Source organism: Phoenix dactylifera, chromosome 12, assembly GCF_051530095.1.
Source record: "Phoenix dactylifera cultivar Ajwa chromosome 12, Ajwa_hap1_PhDact_Kaust_v1.1, whole genome shotgun sequence".
Taxonomy (NCBI): Eukaryota; Viridiplantae; Streptophyta; class Magnoliopsida; order Arecales; family Arecaceae; genus Phoenix; species Phoenix dactylifera.
The window spans coordinates 15,378,091-15,398,379 of NC_143201.1; the positions used below are offsets into that span (position 1 = coordinate 15,378,091).

General features: G+C 37.9%; 2 protein-coding genes across 2 annotated transcripts; both read left to right on the top strand.

Moving 5' to 3' along the window:
* The first annotated feature begins 297 nt into the window (after positions 1-297).
* On the top strand, positions 298-4,867 carry LOC103717462 (large ribosomal subunit protein eL8y-like). Its single transcript, XM_008805860.6, has 7 exons — positions 298-413; positions 711-758; positions 878-1,079; positions 3,686-3,855; positions 4,081-4,209; positions 4,317-4,409; positions 4,489-4,867. Exons 1-7 carry the CDS (start codon positions 411-413, stop codon positions 4,618-4,620), a joined length of 777 nt encoding a protein of 258 aa, XP_008804082.1. The 5' UTR covers positions 298-410; the 3' UTR covers positions 4,621-4,867.
* Positions 4,868-9,612: 4,745 nt separating this feature from the next.
* Positions 9,613-12,358, top strand: LOC103717460 (large ribosomal subunit protein eL8y). The gene is made up of 7 exons (XM_008805859.6): positions 9,613-9,728; positions 10,063-10,110; positions 10,236-10,437; positions 11,213-11,382; positions 11,612-11,740; positions 11,846-11,938; positions 12,018-12,358. The coding sequence occupies exons 1-7, from the start codon at positions 9,726-9,728 to the stop codon at positions 12,147-12,149; spliced, it is 777 nt and encodes a 258-aa protein (XP_008804081.4). The 5' UTR covers positions 9,613-9,725; the 3' UTR covers positions 12,150-12,358.
* Positions 12,359-20,289: the final 7,931 nt, after the last annotated feature.

Here is a 20,289-nt window from a genome sequence, read left to right on the forward strand (position 1 = left end):
GATCGCCGAACAGAAGCCTTCTGTTCGGCACCGTTCAGCCGAACAGAAGCATTTTGTTCGGCGATCCAGTGCCGAACGGAGCACGAAACGGAGGAGGAGGAGGGGGGTGTACTGAGAAAATTTCAAGGGCAATATGGTAATTACACTAAAGGTTAGTTTGGGTATTTTTTTTTTTAATTTTTGGGGGGGTGTCCTGAGCAATAGGGGGGGTGTATTTAGAACTACCCCCCCAATAGGGGGGTGTATATAGAACTACCCGAATTGTCCCTTACCTTCTCAGAATGACCAAAATACCCTCCTTGCCCTCGGCCCGTTTATAAACCCCAGCCCTTTCGGGCTTGCCCGCCTCCTCTTCTAGGGTTTCCGCGCGACGCCGTCTCCAAAGCCCTAACCCTAAGCGCAACGCCGAAATGGTATGGATCCGTCTTCTCCAATCCATAGCTCCTCCATAGAATCCCTAGTATCTTATTTCCTTCTATCTCTAGGAGCTGTTTTATGTACCCAAAATTGGATTTTTGGCCGGCATTTGATCTAATTTCGAGCTTCCGGGTCAATGGTTTTCTCATTCTTCTTCTTCTTTGCTGAAAAATCTCATCAAATAGATATGTTTTACTAATGTTCGACTCTGAATCGAACTTCTTCAGATTCTTCGCTTTGATCCTTTTATTATTTAGCTGCAGATCTATTAATCTGTGGATTTAATCTTACAGGCTCCCAAAAGGGGTGGGAAGGCTGCGGCGCCGGCGAAGAAGAAACCGGTAAATGATTTTAGTTTTGACTTTTTATTGCTAGATTGTTCATTCCATTCTCTTCTTCATGTAATGCTAAGCTTTTTGTTTCCTTTTCCAATTGATTTTGCTGTGGTTTTGGATCTCAGGAGAAGGTTGTGAACCCTCTGTTTGAGAAGCGGCCGAAGCAGTTTGGGATCGGAGGGGCTTTGCCTCCGAAGAAGGACCTCCACCGGTTCGTCAAGTGGCCGAAGGTGGTCAGAATCCAGAGGCAGAGAAGGATTCTCAAGCAGCGCTTGAAGGTCCCCCCGGCCTTGAACCAGTTCACCAGGACGTTGGATAAGAACCTTGGTAGCTATCTACTGTCTCTTTTAATAGGTTATTTATAAATTGCTACCATCCAGTGATGATTTTATCTAAATTTTAGGGCTCAGTTATTGAGCTTCAGGCCATGAGTAGTGATTAGCTGCCTTGTTTTGTCGCTCTTGTAGTCTTTTTATGCCAATGACATAAGATGTTTATTAGCTAAGTTAATGAATTTTCACACAATGAGCTTTTATAACTGTTACATGTTTTTAAACATTTGGATTAAAAAATGATTTGTTCGTGAAATGGGACAACTTTAAACAAGTTTGAATTCTTATCTAGTGAAAGTGTTTTGCTTGTATGCGCACATTTGTTGTGTGCAGATTCTTGTGTGCATTGTCACACCACCAGTGTCACAACTAGTTATCATGAAGTTTCTGATGCTCTGAAGTAACGCTGCTCTGACTCATAAAATTTTAGATGATCCAAAGCTGCACATCATTGTATTTTTGTGAGATGTGCATAACATTTATTTTATGTGAGTACTACTTCTTGAGCTTTATCTGAGATGACTAGGAGTCTAATTGTTTGGTGAAAATATTTCTTTGCTTAGTTGAGTTGTGAAGTTGGTTGCTCTAGTTTTGGGAAATTTTGATAAACTAGAGAAATCTCAAGTGAGGAGTGTACCAGGACTTTGGTTCGGGGGGCAAAGTTTTAAGATCATTGCTGCATTTCCCCAAGAACTTACTTCGATAGGATGCAGACTACATTGATAGTGCAGTACACAAAGTTTTGGTTGCTATTTTTGGGGCTAAATACCAGTTTAGAGTTGGTAGTTCATAAAAGACAGTGAGTTGCAACTATTACAGGGAGGTTTTGAGAAGGATGAAGCATTTTCCTAGTTACAATAGTCATCATGTCTGTTAAGGTTGCATCATCATCTGCAAAGTAAAAGCTACACTTTGTTCAGACATTGATGGGTGTTATAACTGAGCAAAATGATTTGACATGATAAAATTAATTAAAAAAATCAAGTGAGCGACATTTGATGCTTTGCATATTTAATTTGATGTTTTTCTAACACTGACTCAAAGGAGTCATATAAAGCTTATAGGGAGGAACTCAATGCTCAAATTGGAATTAAAAATGAGAAACATTGAACTACACATGCATATACGTGCAAAAACATGGAGAAGAGTGGGTTAGGAGGAGTGGGAAGGTTTATTTATTTATTTTTTCTACCTTGAAAGAATAATTAGATTGAAGAGAAACAGTCAAATTGTGGCTGCATTCCATCAGATAAAGATCATTCACAATGAGTGTTCATTGTTATTGATATGTTGGATTGATAGCTAATTACAAGGAGTAGCCTAATAAAAGGGGCACATGGTGGTACTAGGCCCATCATAAGGTTGCCTTTGGTGGTGAAGTCCAACCTTGCTGGAGTTCGACCCACGCCAGATCTATTTATGGGCCGAGTCTGTTCGGGCTTGAACTAGACTTTACCCAAAGGTCAACACAATTTACTTAGGCCCGAGATGGCCCGGTCTGATCTTCAGGCTCATCATCTAGTCCCAAGCCCCGCCCTTACTTAGGCTTCATGCATTCTGATTGGACTTAATCTTCATGACCATTTTTAATTTTTTTTAAAAAATATCAAAAATACTTCAAAATATTTTAAAGAATGCTAAATATGAGTAATTAAATATTTCTAACAAGCTAATATCCCATTAAAATTCACTTATCAACAACAATTATTAATTAAGTCTTGAAATACATCAAACATCAACAAAATAACACAAGAAAAAAATTTGGGCTAGGTCTGGCTTCAATCTCCAAGTCCGAGCCCAGTCCGTTTGTTAAACAAGCTTATTTTCTAGGTTTGGCTTGGTCCGCCAAGCTTATAACCTTTGGTCCAAGCCTGCTCAACCCACATGTCTCATCATATATAGAAGTAATGGAGGTAACAACTGTTGGAGGAGACAGAATTCTTAATTTCTAAATTGGAGTCCTTGCCAGATTGAAATGCACAAGATATTTGAGATCATGATGAGGTGGAAGTTTCCTTCCAAACCAATAAGGGGAGCGCTAGGGTTGGCGGCATGCCTGTCACCCCAAACACCCCCCGCCCCCTCGTTTTCCTTTCCCCAGCCCATTTAGCTCTCTGCCACTGCTCATGTCTGCTTCAAAATCAGTTGGGTGGTGCTGAAGTAGTTTTTGTCAATTTACTGAATTAAATAGATGCAGAACTGTACTAAGAATTGTGTCCCTATCGCTTAAACATAATTGCTGGTTGCCTTGTCTGGTGTTGGTTGCCTTTTCTGGTGTCTAATTTCCATGCCCTGTGGTATTTTAGAATTTGAAAGACATGCAAATGCAAATGTAGTAAACAATGCGAAAGTTTCAGGTTAATAATTTGTGATGCACTTTATACTGAAGTTTTGTTGAATTGAGGTTCTGCTCTTCATTTCACTTAAGTATTATTAGCCTTCTTAATGTCACTTTAAGTTTCTCACTTTGCTGGGCATGTCATCTGATAGTATTTTTATATGGTTTATGCTTCATTTCTGTACTTCCATTCTTTTTCTTTTCCTGTCCTTTTTAGTGGAACAAGCATGCTAAAACCTGCCAAACATAAAATATTTCTGCAGCCTCGAGCCTGTTCAAGATGCTTCTGAAGTATCGTCCTGAAGACAGAGCTGCAAAGAAGGAAAGACTTCTGAAAAGGGCTCAGGCAGAGGCCGAAGGGAAGCCTGTTGAAGTTAAGAAGCCTATTGTTGTGAAGTATGGGCTTAATCATGTGACCTACCTCATTGAACAGGTTTGGATGTCTTCAGACTTCCACTTCTGGTGCTTTTAGATGACATAGGCTATTAGCTTATTGCCTAATGCGTTTTCTTAGAATTGCTTTCACAATAAGCTGCTCTCCAACAAATCTAAGTTGAGAATAATAGAAAGCGGTGTTGTGTAATCAATTAATGCAGCTGAACATTGTTTTGAGACATTATTTAAGTTAAAGACTAATTTAGATCTTGTTCCTTTATAGAACAAGGCACAACTGGTGGTCATTGCTCATGACGTTGACCCAATTGAGCTAGTTGTTTGGCTCCCCGCCTTGTGCCGGAAGATGGAGATCCCTTACTGTATTGTTAAAGGGAAAGCACGACTTGGAACGGTAGGTTACCTTCTATGCGTTTCCTTTTCTAAAATCTTTCGATTAAAGATAAACATGCTTATATATGCATGCATATGTTTTGATCTTTTTGTCGCCATCTTTTATAGATCGTGCACAAGAAGACCGCAGCTGTATTGTGTTTGACCACTGTAAAGAATGAGGATAAACTAGAATTCAGCAAAATCTTGGAGGCTATCAAGGTGAGGAAGCTTAGAGTGGCATACTTAGGCTTGGATATATTTTTATCTCTGTATCTTCTTTACTTTTTTTGTCTTTCAGGCCAACTTCAATGATAAGTTTGATGAGGTCCGTAGGAAGTGGGGAGGTGGGATAATGGGTTCCAAGTCTCAGGCAAAAACCAAGGCGAAGGAAAAGCTTCTAGCGAAGGAAGCTGCTCAGAGGATGAGCTAGGTTTCTTTTTTTGGTCATGGTCATGTGGTTTCGCCTCTAGCATTTTTCTTTTCCCAGCGTGTAGCTGTAGTCACTTGATCAGCAGACGGGCTAGCAGCCATATCTTTAAATTTGTATCAGTTGTCTGAAAGTAGATAGTATTTTAATTGTCTGGTTCTCCTGTGAACTTCCCCAAGCATGTTTCTTGGTGCCACCAAACTTTTTGTTTTCTTCCGAGGTTTTAAAGTGTCCATTATTATTTGCGTGATTTGCATTGCTGACTTATTTTTGTTCTAATTTTCTGTGCTTGTCTATCAAACTTATCTGGAATTTTAACCTTCAATTTATTATGACACTGAACTATGATGATTGGTGGTATGAGAAAATGCTTTCTTGTTCTCCTGGCATGCTGGAAGTTCGCCCTCCAACCTGCTGGATGGATCAGTTCATGCGTTTTTGCTTTCTTATTATAGAGGAGCTCTAAATATCAGACCACAGGTCACAAGACTATAGATTAAAGTTTATGAATACTGAGTTGTTGAACTGTCTGACGGATACGCATGAGCCTTCGGCTTAATAAACACACTAATCATTATTGTCATTTGATGTCGTCATCAATACAATTTTGAGGACATGTCTGGACAATTACCACTTCATCAGCAAGCATTTTGCTTGCTTCGTTATGCTCGCAGCCACCCTACAATGAGAATTGGTCTTTCTTATTGGGTTCTTCAAGATGAGCAAGTCTGTGGCGAATTTGAGACTCAATGAGCGGTCAGCCATGGCAGCTGTGGCGCAAAAGGTGTAATCAGAGATATTTCAAGGTGAGTACTGCATGCTTCAAAACATAGTTTGCTGATTCACTAGTCATGTTAGCAAGCAAATAACAAATCATGTGTCATTCCCAGATTGTATTCAGGTTTGGATGTGCTATCTCTGGTGATGGATTGTTCATGTCATGACACAGTTTAAGTATTGCAGGATCTATGATTTATGGCAAGTTTTTTTTTGGGGTGGTAGATTTATGGCAAGTTAAATGTTTGAGAAATGTTCCATTAGTATATGAACTGTTCGGCATGGTGCAGGAGTCTTCATTTAATGACCTAATCTAAGATGGTAAAATGCAATGCCCCTTGGACATAACTGATGATAAAACAGTTCAGGTCGCCGGATATTATGTGCCCAAGAGATGGATGGGAACCTCTGTTACACTAATCATAAATTTCTCAGTTTTGAGAGTCGCTCTTTATTCATGAGAAGGGAGTCTATTTTCCCTTTTTATTTGTTCTCTTTTCCCCCAATGGCGGGATGATCTCAAAATCTCACTCCATCTTTCTGACCAATGTGTTTGTTTGCGTGACCTAGCTTGACCGGTACCATCTCATCCTGATCTGTCTCATTCGAGCATGAATGATTCTTAGTTTACCTCATTTAGTATTTTTAAAAATGAAATTAATAATAAAGCGGAAAGATAATGGTATGTAGATTAATAATACCCATAAAAATTCTTTCATTGTAATCTAAACCGAGTCAGAACTTTCACTCCATATCCATTTCATTGCAAATATGAAAGAAACGGGTTATTCCATTAGGTTTTTTTGGGATCGCCAAATTTTATGCTCGAGTAACCTTGCATGAAAAAGCATAAAAAATATATGTTATTTTTCATTTAAATAACATAAAAATACAGTCCTTTGAGTGAACTAGTTATGAGATAATGGTTTTTTTTTTTTGTTTGTTTTTGTGAAAGGAAGGGAGGTCCAAAGGATTGCTTGATATTATTAAAAAGAAAGAAGAAAGTAGAAAAGTAGAAAAAAGAAAAAAAAAAAGTGTAGGAGAGCCCAACTCGTACTGCCATTAGGTATCTCTCTCACCAAGGAAAGAAAAGGAAGGAGAGGAGGTATTGGGGGAAGAAAGGGAAGAGAAAGGGAGGACAGGAGAGGAGAGGATATGGAAATCGCGAGGAGAGGAGAGGAGGAGAGTCTCCTAGATCTTAAACGCTAAGTAGCCCAACAAGAGCCGGTGGAGAGAGTTAGATTTAGGGCTTTTCTCGAGAAAAACAAAAATTACAAAGTCTCTAAAGAAAAGTAAGGGAAAATTAATTAGTAAGTGCGTTGTTTCGAGAATATAGAATGGACAAATCATGCTCTGGACTGGACCGAATTAGCGAGCAAAAAAGTTGGGGGAGAATGCTCGACAAAGCATTTGTTGTTGATCAATTTGTCAATAATTAAACCGATATGGATATTTTTCAGAGCTAAGAAGTCTCTCCATAGAAGTCCCATGGCTTCAGTGTTGGGGCAATATCGAGGCTTTGAGAAGACCAACCAGATAAGTTTGAAGAAGTGAAGGAAATGAAACAAGATAATTATACCTCGGTGAGAGGATCCCTCATAAAAAAAACTAGAAGTATTCGAAAGAAGAAAGGAGTGGGCCCTCTAAGTAAATATATTGACGATTGATATGAATAGTGTTGTGTCATCAGGCACGGATGGACAGATTTCTAGAAAGTAGATGTATAGCCAAATCTGGAGCTTCCAAAGAGGACCTCAAAATCCAAATGCTCGGGGTGATTTCTTTAAGACTTTGGGTAGAGATTGGCCAGCACAAGCAGAATTAGGGCTATTGGATAGTCTTCAGCAAGGGCTCCGGCAAAACTAAGATATGCCTTGACCATTTGGATCGGCCAAAAACAAATAAGGTATCTACAAACCTAGACTAGGAAAAAGATAGCATACTCCTAATGCGAGATCAGTGTAGTGCGATAGCAGTAACCTGCATATAGTAATTGTAACAAGTATATTTAAGTAGAGATAGGCCGAAATCATCCTAAGAAATGTTGGTGGGAGTATTGGCATTAAATGATTTACCAATTGATCCAAGGTTGAAAAGAACCTAAATCCAAAGGACTCGAGCTCGTCATGTTGTAGTCAAAATGAAAAGAGTTGGTTGAGCAAGATCAAAAATATAATACGGCAAAGAGTAATGGTCGGATGACTCTAGGAGAAGAACGAGAAAAGACGAAGAAATCAAAAAAACTGTTTTTCTTCCAAACAGTTGATTTCTGCAAGACGATGTCGTTGAATTATCAGTTCTAAATGTCACATCAGAGAGATCATGGCTGATGGTGATTAGGATTTTTCCAGATCAAAACTTTGGTCTTCCATAACGAAAGGTTTTCTTAGGGTGACATGGAAAAATAGAAGAAATAGATTAAAGGATCATAGATATGATGATGCGACCTAATAAACAAAGGCCAAAAGGATTTTGGATCAGTGTATGAGGATCGATTAGTTACAGAACCCCAGAATGCTCTAGTTTTTCTTGTTTCTCATAGGTGAGATCTAGAAGAAAAGCAAGATCGTGGTTTATCTTATTGCAAGAGATGAAAAGCTTGAGGAAGGTGAGGGGAATAGTAGCTATTGAAAATAATAATGGAAGATGAATCCGTCAAGCTTTTTAGAAAGATTCCAGTACCGCACACGTCATGAAAGGATTCCAAACAATTATAGTACTTTAGAAAAAGCTCTACTCTAGGGGATAAGCCATCTCATTAAGTCACATAGACATTCCTTAAAATGAGACGATATGTATCGGTAAGAGTTATGATGAAAGTGTGGGAATCCCAAAGGCATAAAGTGTTTCGAACCGTCGAGTGCCATACTTATGGCTATAAATGTGGTGTTCAGTATATCCCATTACGCATCTTATCGATGGCTAATAGGATGTGAGGGGTATTGTTTACAGTACATCTTATCGTCCAAGGATCTCTGTACACATGGGGGTTCTGAACAAGAATCAGATAAGGCCTCTAGAGCCTTAAGTTGAGACACGTATTCAGCTTGATGGTTGATAGAAGGAATAGATTGATGTAAATAGATCGGTCTCCAAGATTCTCCCAAGTATAGAAGATTGTGTTATAGGCCGAACAAAGAAAGATAGCCAATGTAAGCAATGCTGGGATAGATCAAAATTGATAGGATATGATTATCAATCTGATAGTTGGTGCAGAGCGATTGTGCTAATGAATGTGCATAGTGGAGGACAATTAGCATCAATTATCAAATTGTTAGGAGTGGAGGCCAGACGTGGATAGTAACTGTCACAATAGGTAGTTATTGTGTTTAGTATAAATACGGAATTATACTTTGTAAAGAAACTCTTCCAAATAATTCAAATTAATGCATTTAATTTTATCTTAGTGCTTAATCTACTAGTAGTTTCTATCCTAAGAGTAGCTATAACTTAGAATATTTAGTATCGTAACCAGTGCTATACTTTATGTCTTTTTAAATTCTTCTCTTTCAAATAGTGGTTTGACAATAGCCAAAGTTTTTGAAGGTCAAGACATCTAGACTCATGCAACTTTTTGTCTTTTCTTTCAATTATCATCTTTCCAACTTATCTAATGCTTGTGCACGTATTTATGTAGCCTTTTAACTTGTCACCCTTTTTTTATCAGCTAACAAGTTTTTCGACACATCTAGATGGAATAAGAAAGACAAACATACGATTTATTCAAAAACCAAACACATCCTTAATGTGTTTTTTTTGGTTAACAAGTGTTGCTAAAGAGATATATAAAACAACTCAAAATGAATGAGTTTTATCAAAACGATTGTTTGATTTCAGTTTTGTCGAAATTAACAATATAAAACCTAAAAAATAAATTTTATGAAAAATAAATATTTATATTTTTTTTGGTAAATACATGTAATGACGTTTATAGGTATATATTTCAGTAAGATTTAATGGCAACCAAACAGTCTCCCAGGGTAATTTTTCTCAACTTACCATCCTTTCTTTCAAAAAAGAAAAAAAAAAGAAAAATAAATTGTACATCATCCGTGACACTCAGATGCTTCGGTGAGATTCTGCTGGAGCAACATCACGATCTTCTCATACGGTTAATCTGACGGCTAGGAACATCCGGTCGGGTTCGTGCCCCCTGTCAACGGTCATGATGACATAGACCAAAGTAGCCCTTAACCTTTTCAGAATGCCCAAAATATCCTCTCACTCCCCGCCGTTCATAAACCCTAGTTCACCATGCGCTCTCTTGGTTCCTTGGCCCAGGGTTTCCTCACGTCGCCGTCTTCAACCGGAACGCTAAGCACAGCGCTGGAATGGTATGGGCTCCTCTTGTCCAATCCTAGAATCCGTATTACTTCTTCTCTTTAAGATCTCTAAAAGCCATTCACTGTTCTCAAAATTGGATTTTTCTCTCGCGTTTTTATCTAATCGCGAGCTCCCAGATCGATGGTTTCCTCTTCCTCCTCCTTCGCTAAATAAAGATTTGTGAAATAGACAATTTTTTGTTTAGCTTCTATTCTAAAACGATTAATTTGAGTTTCTTTTATTATTGATTTCTTTTTTCTTAACAGATCCTTTTTTACCCTATTTATAAATTTATGCACAATTGTTTAACTATGGATTTGCTATCCTGTGGTTTTAATACGACAGGCTCCCAAAAGAGGTGGGAAGGCTACGGTCCCAGCGAAAAAGAAACCGGTAATTTTTGTTTTAGTTTTTCTCCTTTTTATTGGTAGAACGATTAATCTATTTTCTTCTTCATGTAGTGCTGAGCTTTTTCCTTCTTTTTCTTCAATTGATTTTGCGGTGGTTTTGGATCTCAGGAGAAGGTTGTGAATCCTCTGTTTGAAAAGCGGCCGAAGCAGTTTGGGATTGGAGGGGCTTTGCCTCCGAAGAAGGACCTCCACCGGTTCGTCAAGTGGCCGAAGGTGGTCAGAATCCAGAGGCAGAGGAGGATTCTCAAGCAGCGCTTGAAGGTCCCCCCGGCCTTGAACCAGTTCACCAGGACTTTAGATAAGAATCTTGGTAGCTATCTACTGTCTCTTTTATTTAATATGTTCTTTATGAATTTCTACTATCCTATGAATATTGTATAAAGGAAACATTAGAAGGTATTATTTGTCAGGTTCTTTTGATAGGTATGTTGCTTATCCAAGCTACTTCATCTTAAGGATATAAGGAAAAACACGTTTTGCAAAATTATTTTTAATACCAACCTTCTTAGAAATAACAAGCTCGCTTTTAACATTATTACAGTGGATTTGAACTCATCGTTGGAGTTTAACCCTCTACCACTTTTAAAAGGCGCAATTAAAAAACTTTAATAAATATTAAAATGACTGATGCATATCTGGTTTTGATATGTATCTGACAAGAACTCTAGGAGCTGGATATGAGTGTCCAGGTAACACATCTAAGCGTAATTCGTTGCCACTTTTTTCTGGTGTCTTATTTCCATGCCTTGGAGTCAGTATATTGATTTTGAAATGACATGCAAACACAGATATATGAAACAATATGATGTGTCTGACTTATAATTTGGGGTGCACTTCTGAGTGAAGTTAAGATCTTTTTTTCATTGGGATCATGTATTACTAGCCGTCATAGGGTTGTATGCTCCGGCGCTGATTTTGATACATGGATTATTCTTTGTTTCGGTGCCTTTTTGGATTTTTTGTTAAAAAACAGGCCTTTTGATTGCATGACTTTCTTTTCTTTTCTTCTTTTTTTTGGTTGTTGTTATTTAATGTTAGTTGCTGTATAGTTGTTAAAACTTGCCGAACCTAAAATTTTTCTGCAGCCTCCAGCCTTTTCAAGATGCTTCTAAAATATCGTCCAGAAGACAGAGCTGCAAAGAAGGAACGGCTTCTGAAGAGGGCTCAGGCAGAGGCAGAAGGGAAGACTGTTGAAGTTAAGAAGCCTATTGTTGTGAAATATGGGCTTAATCACGTAACTTACCTTATCGAACAGGTTTGGATGTCTTCCATTTCTGGTGCTTTTGCTGTCCATCAGCTTATTGCGTAATGCATTTTCTTAGAAGTATGCATTCTTTCTGCTGTATTAGGCTGCATTTGACAAATCTAAGTTGAGAAAGATTGCAAGTACAGGAGCTGTATAATCTGTTAATGTAGTTGAACATTGTTTTAAGATATTATTTTAGTGAAGGACTAATTTAGATGTTCTTCTTTTGTCCCTATAGAAAAAGGCACAACTTGTGGTCATTGCTCATGATGTTGACCCGATCGAGCTAGTAGTTTGGCTGCCTGCCTTGTGCCGGAAAATGGAAATCCCTTACTGTATTGTGAAGGGAAAAGCACGGCTTGGAGCGGTAGGCAACCTTCTGTGCTCTTTCTTTGTTAAAACTTTTGGTCCGTGAAGATGGACATGTTTATGTGTACATGCGTATGTTCTGATCTTGCCACCTACCATGTAGATTGTACACAAGAAGACTGCAGCTGTATTGTGTTTGACCACGGTAAAGAATGAGGATAAACTAGAGTTCAGCAAAATCCTGGAGGCTATCAAGGTGAGTAAGCTTGTAGTGGCACTGTTAGGCTTTGGTATCTTTTAATGTCTATGTCTGTTGACTATTTTCGTTCTTTCAGGCTAACTTCAATGATAAGTTTGATGAGATCCGTAAGAAGTGGGGAGGTGGGATAATGGGTTCCAAATCTCAGGCGAAAACAAAGGCCAAGGAAAAGATGCTCGCGAAGGAAGCTGCTCAGAGGATGAGCTAGGTTTCTTTCTCCTGATTTTTGGATCTGTGGATTTCACCTCTTGCATTTTCCAGTCTGTAGCTGTAGTCACATGAGTAGTGAGCTGACTGGCAGCCATATCTTAAATTTTGAACCAGCTATGTCTCAAATTAGATGATATTTTTTATTGTCTGAATTGTCTCTCAACTTACCAAGACATGTTTCAGATTTTAAAGGACCGGTTAATATTATTTTTTGTGCTTTTTTGTTTTGAATTATTTTTTGTGTGCTTGACATTGCTGACCTATTTTTATTCTAATTTTGTTTGCTTGTCTATTAAATATATACATTGTATTTCGAACCTTGATTTCTTTAGAACTCTTAACCATGATGATGGGCAGTATGACTAAATGTGTTCGGACATGCTGTGAGCTATTTGTTTGGCCGGTGCATGCATGTTTGATGGTATTTGATCCATTTCTATTGGTAGTTGCTCTTCCAGTCTGCACAGTGGATCAGTTTATGCATTTTGAATTGTTGAATTATCTAAGCGACAGCTATTCTTGGACCTTCTGCATTATAGGAACAGTAATAACTTTTGCCATTTGATGATGCATCCTCATTGGTACACATGAGAGGTCATACCTATATATTTTACCATGCTCCTCTGTTCTTGTCTCACTTCTTGTACCTATACATCACTAAATTCTGTGCTACCTCTATATGTTTCATGTTCAACCATCACTTTGGTTCTGTGATCAACTGTTTTAAGGGGTTTACATGCTTGTTATGCTCGCAAGCCTATCCGATGCGGCAATTGTTGATATGGTGCAAAATGAGTGCCCTAGGTATTTCTGCAGATTACTTTTTCAACACATCTTTCCCTGATTGATTGATCAAATCAGTTATGCTTCTCATCTTAACAGCATCGCCCTTAATCCATGTTTCAAATGTCTGATGATGGAAACTACTATGTTTTAGTAATGGCAGTGTAATATATGAATGATAAGGTGGATGTTATAGCCTTGTTTTAGCCTTGCAGGAACAGTTCATGGCAAGTTCCATATGCACAAGATGTTTGATTATTACAAAACGATTGGCATGGATTGGTGTATTTGTTTGATGACAGGTTAAGAGTTTTGTAATTGCATTATTGTTTGATGTACAAATTGATGATGAAACAGTTTAGTTTGCGGCATATAGTGATCCAAAAATGTGGCTGATGGCTAGATGCTATGCTTTCTCAATGATCCTGCTCTCTAGGCTCTTGGTGGCCAACGCTTTATAGAGATGTAGAGATGTTCTATACCTGCTCAATCCCCTTTCAGCCAATGGCTTCTATTGCACGATCTAGCTTGATCACTGCCATCTCACCCTCATTTATCTGATGCTAATTTTAACTTTATCAGGGTTCTTACTGCCTAGCTTGTTTTTGTTTGTCACTTTTGAAGGAAATGAAATCGATAACAAGTGAAAAAACAATCTTAAAGACCAAACTGGATCTTAAAATCCACAAGAACTCTTCATCCAAACCCATATGGAGTCAAAAAAAAGAAACTCTATATCCACCCTGCTAAGAATATGAAATGGAAGGTTCCAGTCTAGTTTTTTTTGTGGTGTCTGAAGTATTTTGGTTGAGTTCTTGTATTCGAAAGGTGGATATCATTATTAGCATCAGTAAATAGGTTACTAAATAGTGTTAGTTTTTTCTTTTTTTGAAAAAAAGTTTAATGGCGACTTTCTGTTAAATTCCTTTTTGAGTATAATCTCTCCTTAGCCCCTTCCCCCTTCCTCTTTAGTTCCTTTCTATGCACCTACTTGATATAGTCGAACTTGTTCTACTTTGGCATGTTTCAATTTTAGGCTCTTCATCCTCTCCCTCTCCCAATTCTCTATGGATTTACCCACTGCCCTCCCTTCTCATCGACCTCATTTCACTTTTATTCTTGGACTCCCACCACCAATCTCCTCGCTCCTCCACACTCCCCTACCCCTCCCTCTCTCTCTCTATCATTGCCCTCTTCCTCTTCTTCTCCAACTCTTCCACTTCAGCTTTCCACTCTTCCTTGCCTTTTGACACCGAAGTCCCTCCTGTTTGTTTGTGAGGATTCCATCCACAACTGCCTTTCATCTTGCTTTCCACCCCTCTGTGCCTTCATTTCATTGACTTCTACCACCAATGTCTTCCCCCTCAATCCTCCCATCCCTCTCTGAGCATCTTCCATATCTCGCTCTCGTTCGATATATAATCTTTCTTTTTAATATATATTAAGTTTTAATTGTCATTTGGACTACTCATTGTATAATTGTCAATTTATCATCATATACCAGTTTGCATCATTTTTCAAGACTATAAATTTCCCTAGTACTATTACTAATACTCCCTTCTGAACTTTTGAAAGTTCTACAGTGAATTTATGCCCGACAGTTCTCATCATTTATCTTAACAATATAATTTTCGTAAGATAACTATTATTCATTTAGCATTGTATAGTATAATTCACTAATTCTTATAGAGCAACCCAAAGGTATATGTTGGTCTATTAAAAGAAAAAAGAGAGAGAGGTTATAATAATCCATCACTTGTAGTTCTTGGAGCGTGTCATTGGATTACCAAATGTAAGAAAAAGGTAAAAAACTAGATCAGCATACAAATTTTAAAGTGTATACATTAAACTATGCACCCTTATACATGTTGAACGAGGTAGTTTATGTTTCTCTCTCTGAGTCAACCTCTTCATTTGACATTTTGACGCTTAAATAGCACTCAAATGTGCATAAATGTCTGCGATCACATTAGGAAGAGGCTCTCATCCTTTCCTCCATGCCAAAATTTCACACATTCTATGAGTTATGCTTGATTTACATTGATAGTCATTCCATGATTCTCCTTGCAAATTTTATTTAATGCAATCCATAAAATATTAAAGTTATCTTTAGGCATGGCTTGTTGTTTCGGAATAAAAACGGCTCATTATGCACCATGGACTTATGTATGTAACTATTTTTACTCTTCCAACATTATTGCATATATTCTTGCACTAAATCATTTTACAAGACCAATTTACTTAGACAATGAATCAAATTCGAGAGCCCAATTTTAACCCATGCATTCCTATATATCTTTTGCAGTGTATGACCTGAATCTCTTTTTTAGCTAGCTCGAAAATAATATTGTGGCTGCTCCACCCTATAGAACAAACTATTACATTCCATATTCACATAAAGAAAATTACAAAAAAGACTTATAATATCACTAATAAAATTTATTAATAGGGTATGATAGGATAGAAGAAGTTGTTAGATATTTACAATATGAGCTTGGTTGTGTTGGATATTCAATTTCTAAACCACCAATATTACTTGGAGTTTTTAGTAAATAAGTTTCCATCATATCTAACAACTTAGATTCATAAAAGCAAAAAATGGAAAAACAAGATTACTGAAGTAATTTTAATAAACATGTTTAATTACTTAAGAGTATAAAAGTGCTAGAAACACTCAATAAAAAAAATGTAATTAGCATTTCATTAAGACGATGATATTGTAACAAGGAGGCAAGATCATCAAGAGATTAGCAGGGAGAAAGAAAGGAAACAAAGAGGGAGGACCAATGTATACTAAATAACTGCTAACGAGGTAAAAAAAAAATTACATCCAGCGACCTAAACAATTAGGCCAAGTTTAATAAATTTAGCAAATTGAGCCGTTCAAGCATCAACCCTAGTTGGAGCCATTATAGCTAACATGTTCTGCCTCATAATAACAATGTCCGCTAGCCGTTCGAAGCTGAAATTTTTCTAGCTTGGCATGCCTTCAATGTGAACTTGGAACTCTGCAATTCTCATTCAAGAAAATCGAGCATCTCTCCTGTTTTTCGAGTTTAGAGTATCTCGGCGAGGTATACCCCCCTTAAAGGAAATAAAATATTGTATTAAATAAAACATACTCTCAATGTTACAAAGGTAGTAAAATGTTGACTGCAAATCCTTTGCAACCCTATCCCATACTTACAAATTATAACTTGTCCAAGGCCCATGCGGCATCTAAGGTACCTCTAGGTAGGCTGAGTAAGCCTTTCCCCTTGATACAAAGCCTTTGTGAGACTTGTTTGTGAGACTTGTTTCAGATCCTTTGGAGCGCCCCCCCCCCCCCCCCCCCCCCCCCCCCCCCCCCCCCCAAACTCCCTCTTTGGTACAAGGTCCCCTTTCTAAGGGACTTGACAAAGGAGAGAGTGGGCAAAGGTGAAAGGAAAGCTTTCTTGTTAAAAAGTGAGAAGAATACAACACAGTCCTAGGAGTTGGTTACAAACAGAGATCTCTTTCCACATTTATAAGCCTCAGCCAAGTACACATGTGGCCTTAATTATACCATTTGTTAAAATCCTAATAGCTTTCTAATCATTTCCATATAAATAATCTACAACAAATAGCTAGTTCTAGAAATATCTGCACAAAATATCTAAGGCTAAAATAAGGAAATTGTTAAGCAAAATATCTAGGATCCTAAATATCTTTTCAAAATATCTCAAGTAGTAGAGTATCTCTGAAGCCTTTTAGAGAACTTTAATTTCTTTGTCCAAAACCTTAAATGCAAAGATCCATGACATCCTCCCCACCTATCGCATCAATGTCCTTGTCGCAATGCTGAGAACTCGTAGATTTTATCCTCGTGTTGCCGCAATATATTTGCATATTTCCAATCGGTCTCTTTGTGTGGAAGTCCTTTCCACTTAACAAGATACCCAATGTATGGTTGGATTCCTTATCGATGGATGTGTACTTGTTAAATATAGTTTAGACTTCCTTCTTGAACGATGTCGTCAAGGTTCTCGATGTTTAATGCAAATTTCTCGAGCCGGATCCTCCTTGTCTTTAGGTTAAGGCTTCAAACAATTTACATGAAAGATGTGATGAATCTTTAAGTTGGTCGGAAATTCTACCTTATAAGCTGCTTTGTCTATCTTCTTTAGGATAGGAATAGCCCTTGATACTTTCAAATTAGCCTCTTATGCACCTTTTGGAACATTTTGAATCATTAGTGAAGCTTAATCGTGACTATGTCCTTCTTCTTGAACCCCAGAGGCCGTCATCACTTGGTAGCCCTCTTCTGCATCTGCCTCATGGTCTTCTCCAAAAATGTCCTTGTCATGTCAGTTTAAATTTTGAAATGGACTAATGAGCCATTGGGCTCTTGCTTGTCTCCCTTGCAACAAGGATGTGAGGGGCAACAGGTTGGTGCCTCGTCACAACCTCTAATGGGCTATGGTGCATGGACTCATTTTTCTTGAGATTGTAGCAAAAATAAGCAATAGCAAATGTAAGCAATATGCACCCAATCCTTTCGATTCACATTTACAAAGTACCACAAATACTCCTCCAAAAAGTTATTCGGTTGTTTGGTCTATCCATATATTTGGATGTGAAAACTTGAATAGGAGAGTAACTTGACCCCATGGATCTTGAAAATCTTTATCTAGAACTTACTTATAAACCTCGGGTCTTAGTTGCTTACTATATTTTCGAGAGTCCCTCGATACTTTATTATACTTGACATGAAGAGCCTTGCAGCTTCCTCCATGGTGAAAATTGTAGGTGGAGTGATAAAAGTGTCATATTTGGAGAAGTAGTGTAATACTACCATGATGGATTGAATTTTTTCTAGCTTTGGCACAACTAAAATGAAGTTTATGGAGACACTCCCTCGAAGAGCTTGGTGCAGGCAAAGGCTCGAGCAAGCGTATTGACTTTTTGCATGCTACCTTATCTTGATGGCAAACAAGGCAATTATGGACATACTCCACATCTTCATGGATCCTCAACGAGCAATAGATAGCCTCATACAATGATATTCCTTTTTTGGCCTAGATACCTTGCCCACTTGGTATCACAACATTTCTTGAGAAGTTTCTTTCGCAAGTTGTCTCAGATTGACATTAAAACCTAATTAGTTTTAGGATAAAGAAATCCATCTTTAACACAGAAATTTCACATCTTCCCCTCAGTGGGCCACTAGTCTTGTATTGTCCCTATGCAGATTCGATAGTTTTTGATTTTTTTTATTTTCTTGGATTGGAGTGGTTATCACCTAAAAATAGGCCCTATTTTTTTTAGCCTAAAAAAGGTGACCTATGCGAGGCTAGAAATTTCGAGTGTTCTTCGAAGAGGCTGAGAGGTTGAATGTGTGAGGCCGAAGACTCTGAAGGAGTTGTGTTATTATTCTATTTTTAGGTTTGCTTCTGCAGACCCATACCTCTCATGCAAGCTTGCTTAACTTGCCTTTGTCACTCACTATATGACCGAGAATCAATGTTGAATCCACCATTAAATAACTTGATACAACTCACTTCTATTATGCAGAAAAAGATATGAAAAACAAGTTCTTTTGATGATCACATGGTGGGTATCAAGTGCGACGATGGAGGCACACTACTATTGTTCTCTTTTTAGGTGGTTTGGCTCGAAAAGGTGCTATTAACACAAGACGGGAACAAAAAAAAGTCTCATCAAAATTTAAGAGTATACACTTTTTTATATACAAAATCAGATAACAAAAAGAGCAAAAAATGTACGAGTTTTATCTATTTTGTATGCATAGATTATATTTACATAGAAAACAACCTGATAGAGATTTTTTGCTAATTATCAATATTTTCAAACCCAAAACAGACCGGCCAGTTCAATTGGTTTAAATGAGAATCTATTGCTTGTCTGGTTTGATTTAAAGAATGTTTTAATGATCAAAACTTGGTCCAACTTGGAAGAACTGAACAAACTAATTAGATCAGCCAGTTCATTTTGATCTTTTTATTTTTGAACTCAAAATTAAGATTAGGCAAAGAAGTTTTTCTTCTTCCCTAGCTTATATGGTTTGTTTTTTAAGGACGCAACATTATTGCAATTGAGAAGGATGCTCTCCCAAAGCTCCCTCCTTTATTACTTTTATATACTACCCAAAAGTTCAAAACTCCAATAAAAACCTCCTTTGCCCTCATTTTCAAGGTTTTCTAGGCCTAAAGGGAGCCCCCCTTCCACCCACCCCAACACCCACACCGCCGCCGCTGCCACCGCCGTCTCTCTTTGTGTGTGTTTTGATCGCCATTATTGACTTCTGGTGGTGGCTATCTTTTTGTCTGGCTTTCTTTAGCGTACGGATGGAAAAACGAGCAGGTGGATCGAAGGATGTGCCAAGCACCACCGTGAGGAAGAGGTGTTGCAATTGCACATGCATTTCTTAAGGTGAGTTCATGCGTTACATTTGATTGTGTGGAACCATCTTTGGTCGTGGGGGCAATTGTGAGGAGAGGGGAGAGAGTAGGAAGTTATGCCAATAAAAATAAAAAAATATAATCATAACATAATAATTATGTACGGTTGATGTTATCGGTTAGCTTGCTGGTTGGATTGGTCGGACCAGCTGATCCAAAAATCGAATAGCTTGCTGGTTCACTGTCCTGTTTGATTTTAAAAGCATTACTAATTATCAAAATCTTCCAACCATCCAAATTAAGTATGGATTCTTTCTGATTAGTGATTTAATTGAAGATATCCAAACCTCAATTATATGCTCTCTTTTAAATTTTTAATCTTTCATCACACAACCAAATATTTTATATTATAAAATCATAATTAATAATTTTAGAAATCATAAATGTTATGGTTTTGTAGGACATCCAAATGCACATTATTTAGCACTAAATAGAAAACAAACACAATTAGGATGGTTAGGTGATGCAACAAGCTAGTCCACTCCTGTTCTAACGCACGTACTCTCAAGCAGTGGAACGCCGCACGATTGGATATTCCTTGCATCCGAAGTCTAATCCAGCTATCCATCTGTTGGTCCCTAAAGGTCCTGGACCATCCGATCAATATCCGACGAAACATAATACCATCATTTGATGCATATCAGAACCCTACATTTGATTACTTACCCTCACAAAAAGAGACGTAATCCCAGCTGCTTTAATTTTTCTAACAAGCATTGGCCTACGATTAAGCCGGCATCTTTTTCTCATTCCCATTCAAAAATTAAAGAACGCTGCTTCCCACGGTATCCTATCTCGCGTTTCACATTTCACATTTCACATTTCGCGTGAGGCTCTCGCCGACAATAATACGGTTCCTAATCGATCCAGTTTGTTTCTCCACCGTTCTCCGTGATGAAACGATGGAAGAAATAT

Excerpts from the sequence above, each read along its gene's own strand:
- LOC103717462 (XM_008805860.6), top strand. Across the intron at positions 759-877 it reads CGCCGGCGAAGAAGAAACCG|GAGAAGGTTGTGAACCCTCT; the intron begins GTAAATGATTTT and ends TTTGGATCTCAG. Across the intron at positions 4,410-4,488 it reads AAATCTTGGAGGCTATCAAG|GCCAACTTCAATGATAAGTT; the intron begins GTGAGGAAGCTT and ends TTTGTCTTTCAG.
- LOC103717460 (XM_008805859.6), top strand. Across the intron at positions 11,383-11,611 it reads TAACTTACCTTATCGAACAG|AAAAAGGCACAACTTGTGGT; the intron begins GTTTGGATGTCT and ends TTGTCCCTATAG. Across the intron at positions 11,939-12,017 it reads AAATCCTGGAGGCTATCAAG|GCTAACTTCAATGATAAGTT; the intron begins GTGAGTAAGCTT and ends TCGTTCTTTCAG.